The sequence below is a fragment of the Aphis gossypii genome, chromosome X (assembly GCF_020184175.1).
Source record: "Aphis gossypii isolate Hap1 chromosome X, ASM2018417v2, whole genome shotgun sequence".
Lineage (NCBI taxonomy): Eukaryota > Metazoa > Arthropoda > Insecta > Hemiptera > Aphididae > Aphis > Aphis gossypii.
In genome coordinates this window covers 58,703,365-58,711,172 of record NC_065533.1, presented here as the reverse complement: position 1 = coordinate 58,711,172, position 7,808 = coordinate 58,703,365, and the positions used below count along the sequence as shown (strand labels likewise).

General features: G+C 25.1%; 1 protein-coding gene across 1 annotated transcript; it reads left to right on the top strand.

Annotated features, from left to right (window-relative positions):
- Positions 1 to 623: 623 nt before the first annotated feature.
- LOC126551855 (uncharacterized) lies at positions 624 to 5,850 on the top strand. The gene is made up of 7 exons (XM_050206180.1): positions 624 to 1,222; positions 3,640 to 3,766; positions 4,360 to 4,431; positions 4,499 to 4,558; positions 5,311 to 5,394; positions 5,452 to 5,511; positions 5,603 to 5,850. The coding sequence occupies exons 2-7, from the start codon at positions 3,664 to 3,666 to the stop codon at positions 5,677 to 5,679; spliced, it is 456 nt and encodes a 151-aa protein (XP_050062137.1). The 5' UTR covers positions 624 to 1,222; positions 3,640 to 3,663; the 3' UTR covers positions 5,680 to 5,850.
- The last annotated feature ends 1,958 nt before the right edge of the window (positions 5,851 to 7,808 follow it).

The window sequence follows — 7,808 nt, the reverse complement described above, 5'->3', positions numbered from 1 at the left end:
GGAAAATAATGAATGTTTTAAAACTGAACGTATGTGTATAAAATAAAAATACTATTATCATTTTTAAAAAAGTTAACACTTTTTAAGCCTTATCGAATACAAAAATCTGTTTCCTACATTTTATAACATTATTTTTAGTTTATTTGTATAAATTATTAATTAGATACCTATACCTATATTAATATTAATTAATAATTATCATTAAGACTGCTTAATAAATTTAATCGACAAGGTGCTTAGTATCTTATTATTTTATCAAAAAATATAAATTAATAAAACCATTAAAACCATAATTATTATTATAAAACAAAATTCTAAGTATAATCTTCACAAACTTATAATTTCAAATGTCAGGGGGCTGAATTAATAAATAAATACCACTAATATTATAATATTCTTGTTGACCATTATATTTTTAATTTTGTTATGTTGTGGCAGCTGATGGTTTATTATCTTTTTACTTTTTAGTAATGTGAGATAGATAATTTATTTTTATAGACATTTGAGCAAATATCTCAGCGATTATATGAATGAAAATAAATCATTATTTACAATTTCGTCGTATTTTGCTGTGTAAAAATGAAATGTTTTGCCCTTCGATGGTGGGGGTTACGTCAAACGGGACGGCTCGTTTTTACGACCGAGTCCCCGCTCCAGCATATATTCTTATCTATCTCAGTGTACGCGTATTATCTTTATCAGCACAAACGTCTTGAAAACATTTTTTATCACGGACGCTGTTTCTTACGTTGTTTACGCTTTTTATTCTATCTTCCATGGCGGGTGGACCTGTTGTTTACTTCTAACGTTTGTTGATGGTGGTTTTCTTCTCAACGCGCGTCGGTTCCTTAATTCTCAAGGTTTTTAGAATATTATCCACATCCCTTAGTGAATTCTAACATTGTTGCGGTGTTAACTTTATTTTTACGCGCATAAAGATCAAATAAGAAATCTAACGTGTGTACCGACACCTCAATCGTCAGTTTTTTGTTAATGATTTTTTAACCGAACTCGTGGTCGCTCCGGTTCGATCACACGAAGTGTAGTCTTGACGGTTTATCGTGTTTTACAGTTTCGCAAATTATCGATAATATTTAGGTACCTTTGTACGCTACCTATTTTATGTCGATATCGTGAAAAACGTACGGGTGTATATTGTGTGTGTGTGTGTGTTCCATTTCCAATACGCCGCTACAAATCGTCTTGTTTTATCATTTAGCTGGTAAGTAAATAATACTGCATTAGCCTAGTCGTATATTGTTTGCTATATTTGAAGTACCTATTTAGATATAAAACCTGTGATAAAATATTTTTGATTACTATGTTTTGGTTTTTGTTAATTTGTTAACCATATAAATAGATGTTATGGGAATGCTTTGTTTGGTTTACTCAAAACAGAAATACAACAAAACAAAACAAGTAACAACGTACAATAACAAAAAATTAATTGTACATTTTTTTTTAAAATTTTTTTATTTAGCTATAATAAATATAAATGCATTTTTATATTGCAATTTTTGAGTTATTTTAAGTCATTTTTGCATTTATTAAGATTTTTTGGGGCATTAAAATCCCAGCCCTAATGATAACCTTTCTCAAAGGTAGTATTATCAACTTAAATTTGAGTCATCTACCTCTTTCTGCACATAAGCTTGGTTGTATGTCGGTTCACTTCTTCGTTTTGCTTGACTTAAGTTATTTTTAGATGGTTTGTATAACACCAATACATCACCTCTTGACATCTCTTCAGCATAACAATGCTAGTAATACATCCAATTCAACAAGATTTGTTTTTTGATTTATATGTTGAATAACATCAGTAATAATGTAAAACCCTGGTATAGTTTTGTTTGTACTTTAATTTGTGTTGTCAATTGTTGACGGAATACTTGAAGCAATCATATCTTAAATTTCATATTTGTATTGAAAAATGTTGCTTAAGTATAAAATATTAAATAAAGTGTACTAATTTACAATATTTTTATAAAATATTATGGCTTTCGTAGAAACTAAATGTAACATTTTTTAATATTTAATATTATAATTTATGATATAATACGATGAATGAGAGTACTCATGCTTCAGTCATTTAGTCAACATTTGCTATTAGATAGTAGATAACTTAATAAACTAGTTAGTATTGTTAAAAGATAAATAAATTATTTATTTAACTTTTATGTATAAATTATCATAAGTTAAGTATTTGAGGAAGATTTATTGGTTTCACTGTATGTTTATTTATTTTTATTTTTAACAATTCAAGCATCAATATCAGGTATAGCTTAAAGGGCCATTATAAACGTTTTCCATTCTTCTCTACCATAAATCATGACTGTCTGTCTACTTGAACTCCTTGTAATGATTTTAGATTTTTCATGACAAAGTCATCTCCATCTTGTTTTAGGTCTACCTAGATGTTTTTTACCTTTAATTTCTCCTACTAGTACTTGTTTAATGATTTGTTCATCTGTCTTCTGTATGTTTTTCTTAAAAATAAATAGACTAGTGGATTCCCTTGTTAGTCAACCAATTTCCACAATTATTTGTTAAAATCGATCAAAATTAGCTAGAGAATAGACTATAGAGTTTTCTTTGATTCGTAAAATATGATATTTTATTTAAATAGATTTTATAAACTGTAGTAGCACTTATTAGTGCCTGTTAATCCGTTTTTTATTTCCTCATACATAATTATACTTACTCCAAAATATTTAAATTGATAACTAGGGGCTGCGATTAACAAGATATTTTTGGCAAACTGCCGTCGCGTCATGGTACGATTTATAAATAATATAGCACGACAAACGATTATCGTCGATAACAATTTTATCATAGCTAGGACTTTTCATTTAAATTATCGCCGTTATACACCTATTGGCTAATACGTACTAGCAAAAACAAGTTAAAATATTAAATATTTTTTTTTTTTTTTAATTATTATTATTTTATACTGAATGATTAAGAAAACAGGAATACAACAAAACAAAACAAGTAACAACGTACAATAACAAAAAATTAATTGTACAATTTTTTTTAAAATTTTTTTATTAAGCTATAATAAATATAAATGCATTTTTATATTGCAATTTTTGAGTTATTTTAAGTCATTTTTGCATTTTTTAAGGTTTTTTGGGGCATTAAAATCCCAGCCCTATTGATAACCTTTCTCAAAGGTAATATTATCAACTTTTAAATTTGAGTCATTTACCTCTTTCTGCACATAAGCTTGGTTGTATGTTGGTTCACTTCTTCGTTTTGCTTGACTTAAGTTATTTTTAGATGGTTTGTATAACACCAATACATCACCTCTTGACATCTCTTCAGCATAACAATGCTAGTAATACATCCAATTCAACAAGATTTGTTTTTTGATTTATATGTTGAATAACATCAGTAATAATGTAAAACCCTGGTATAGTTTTGTTTGTACTTTAATTTGTGTTGTCAATTGTTGACGGAATAATTGAATCAATCATATCTTAAATTTCATATTTGTATTGAAAAATGTTGCTTGAGTATAAAATATTAAATAAAGTGTACTAATTTACAACATTTTTATAAAATATTTTTTGCTTGTATAAAAATTAAAAACATGTTATATTTTATTAAGTGTTTTATTTTTGTAATTTTTGTATTTAGGTTATTCTACATATTAAAATAATCATGGAAGGAAACAATTCTAAATCTATTGAGAATGAAGTTTCAAAAATAAACACTGAAGAAGTTAACTCTGAAGAAGTTAACATTGAAGAAGTTAACATTTCAGGTAATTCTTAAAAAAAAGTAATATTATTCATAATATTTTTATATGTTTTTGTAATAAATAATAAACTAGTAATAAGTAATAACTAATAATGTGGATGGTAGTATACATAGAGTTGATATTATATTGCTGTATCTTAATCCTTATTATTATAGGTAACTATTGTCTATTTAAATTTTAAAGTATAGTTTAGGGTTAGAATTTTTTTATAATAGAATTTGCTACTTAATCAATTAATTCCAAATTAAAGTGACTTAAAAAAAACAATGCATACTCATTAAAATAGTTTATGAAGTGAATAGTTCACTGTTCTATCAGAATTTTGCATTAATTTCATTTATATCTTCTTTTTAATCTGAAATTTATAGAAAAGTGCCAAATTGTATTAAAATCTGAAATTGAGTAGGTATAGCTTTTAAAAGTTAATATGAAGAATTTACTATTACAGTTGTTATTTATGTATAAAATAAAGAATTTACAAGAAATGCATTATAAAATATTATCATAATTCTTTTTTAGGTACCATTATTAATACTCAATTTATTAATTTATTATTATATTATATAACAATTTTCATAGATATTTTTATTTTGTAGAATATAATGGTATAGAAGAAATGCAAAAAAATCAAGATTGTCTATTGGAAAAAAAACAATTTTTACCATATGGTAAGAATATATTTATAATTAATGTTATTTAGTTTCTTAGTTTTTTATTATTTTTTTCTTTTACAAGGTGTTGGACCAGTTGTTGATTGTGAAATTGATGATGATAGTGATGAACCTGATTATATAAGTAAGAACAAAAACTTTAAAACTAGAAATATTTAATTTAACTTAATAAATTACCATAATTATATTTTAATTGTACAATATACTATAATAACTAATAAATAATAACAAATAATAATAAAATTAATAAATAATAACTAATGTTTTAAAAATAAATTAAAAATATTATTTTTTACTGAAACAATATTTAGTCATCAAAATTCCTGATTTTTAAATTTATTAACTATTATACTGGAAATCTGTAATAATTAATAATCCTTTTTGTAATTTATGTTATCTTTTCAATCTTTAGTCAGTTGAAAAGTGGCTTTTCTTATTAAGATCTGAATTTGATGATAGATTTTAAATGAATAAAATACTAAATTCTAAAAAAAAAATGATTTATAATAAAATGTATTCCTGTTATTTGAGAGACTTATACTTTATTCAAAATAAGACTGTGACCAGGATGCCAACTTCTGGCGCATGGGCGTGGTCTCGTTCTGCAGTGCTAGCTTACCCGATCGGAATACCAAGGTTAGAACCCAAGGACTGAGCGTCTGACCATCGCCTGACGAAAACTGGTCGCTACCTGGTCACGGTCTTATTTTGAATATACTATAGGTATTAAGTTATTAGAATGTGTCATATATAGTTTAATTAATAGAAACCTTTTTTTTTTTTTTTAATTTGAGCCTATATAGTTGATATACCTTAATTAATATAAATTTATTGCAGACAATAATTTCTGATTAATATTTTCATTTTATTTTTTAGGATATGTAAGCAGACCAAAAAGATTTAAAATTCGCACAAGAAAACTAAAAACTCGACCAAAAAAAACAAGATTTTTGCCATATGGTAAGTATATATTTATGATTAATTTTTATTTGTTATTATAAATTTTTCTTTTACTAGGTGTTGGACCAGTTGTTGATTGTGAAATTGATGATGATAGTGATGAACCCGATTATTTAAGTAAGAACACAAATTGTAAAAAATATTAATATCTTATCTTAACTAATAACTAAATTACTATTAAATTGATTTTTTTTTTTATAATTTATAGGTTATGCTAGAATACCAAGATTTAACCGCATGAAAATTACCAGTACCTCTACATCAAAAGAAGATGCAGTACCATAAAAACAATTTGTAAAACCATAACTTTTTAATCAAACTTTGTATTAATTATCCTATTTTTTGTAAAATGTATAATATGTCTAAAATACCATTTTTATTATATATTTTTGTTGAGGTATTTTTTACTTATTTTGTTAGTATTAAGTTAAGGCTGTAGATTTTTCAATAAAATCTAAATTCTATGTAAAAAAAATTCAGTCTTATGTTGTAATCTGCTTTCTATCAATCTTATGATAATGGACGAGCCACACAATTTCTGCCTTGGATGATTAACAATAACTCATTTTGTCGCTTTTTGGAATTATATATTTTAAGGTTTCTACGTCTACTAGTGGCAGACCGAACGACACAATTTTGACGTAGCTGTGTCAACTTTTCTATGAAGATAGTACCAATTCGTGCTAGTATCGTCAAATAACATGCTAAAGCCTGACCTCCTGGTTCTTTGAGTCACATTTTATTTATATCACAACCTTGTTTTAAGTTAATAATGTATATTAGACCAAAAATATAATACATAATATGAAATTGCGTCATTTGAAATTTAAATTCGATCCACCAATGATGTCTACACCTAAGATTTATATTATATTGACTTATACTGAATTTTCTAAAGCTGTCATTTGGGTTAGTTACGGCTCTAATGAGTATTCTTAATTTAACTGCTATAGATTAACCTGTTTTGTTATGGTTTGATAAATTTATTACAATTTAAGTAATGGGTAAAAATGTATGGTGGTTTATAGCTTCATATAAATGTATTTATTGGTGTACCTCAAATGATAATAGGGAATACCTATTTATGTACAAAATAATAGTTAAATGTTGTTTAGCATTCATAAAATTACACTTATCCTTGTTATCAATGAATACAATTTGTAGAAATTAAATAATGAATTACTGTAAGTATAAATAAGATTGATCAAATTGAAAATATTTTAATGTTCCTTATGTAAATGGAAAAAAATATTAGAGATAAATGTATAGTTATTTTATTAAAAACATTGAAATGTGTAAATTAAATGATTTACTATGAAGTCATATAATTTAAAGAAAATTAAATAATGTCTACCTTATAAAAATATTTTAAATAATATGTATACAGAATAAGTGTAGGTTATTGTTAATGTACTCTTAAGTAAGTAGATAATAGAAACATAATTATAAAGAACATAATCATTAAAAAATGTTTTTCTAAAACAATTTAATTTAAAAAATAATATTATTTGTGCAATTTCTTTATGTTTTAATATTATTAAATCTAAACTTAACTTATTAGTAACATCTTAAGCATAATTTTTGGAGTAAATCATCCCATAGTAACAGTGAATATATTTGTATTACTAAATTACTTTATCATATATTTTATTGTATCAATAAATTTAACTGAAACATATAAATAATTAAAAATGACAAAGAAAAATTGTGACGAATACATGAAATTTTTAACAATAAATTATATAGTTTTTTCAATTTAGTTAGTCAATAAAAAAAATATATATACTAAAGAGTGGTATAATATAACCTCTCCCCACTATGAGCACGACCAATTGACATGTTGAAGAACAATTTGAATTCAGAATACATATTATTATGTATCAGAAATGTTTGCTATGATCGTGATGAATGTCGAACAAGCAGCCGAACCCACTAATTGCCATCGTTACCTCCACTGCAGATGATGTCAAACTGAATTGATTAATGACAAGCCTGGACAATTATAGTACCCGGAACTGTTTCATATCTCCACAGTTTGTTTATTGATTCACCGATTTTAGGTCGAATTTATAACATGTAAATTCCAACAGTCCATTTTTTGATCTGCTAAAATAAAATAAAATAAATATAAACTTTATCGATATTATAAAAATAATTTAATCTAAATTTTGTATGCTGCACATACATTACAAATAATATATATATATAATATACAATACATAAGTATTATCATCTTCTTTGCCTTTCTCTTAACTATTTGGCGTCAACCACCTTTGTTCTACAATACATTGCAAGTAAGTATTATAAACTCTTAAATTGATTTAGTATAATTAAAAGTGTCTCTTTCATAATTTTAATCTTTTTAATGTTGACATAATAATTTGCTAAAAAAAGGTCATTCAAATTTGCACAAT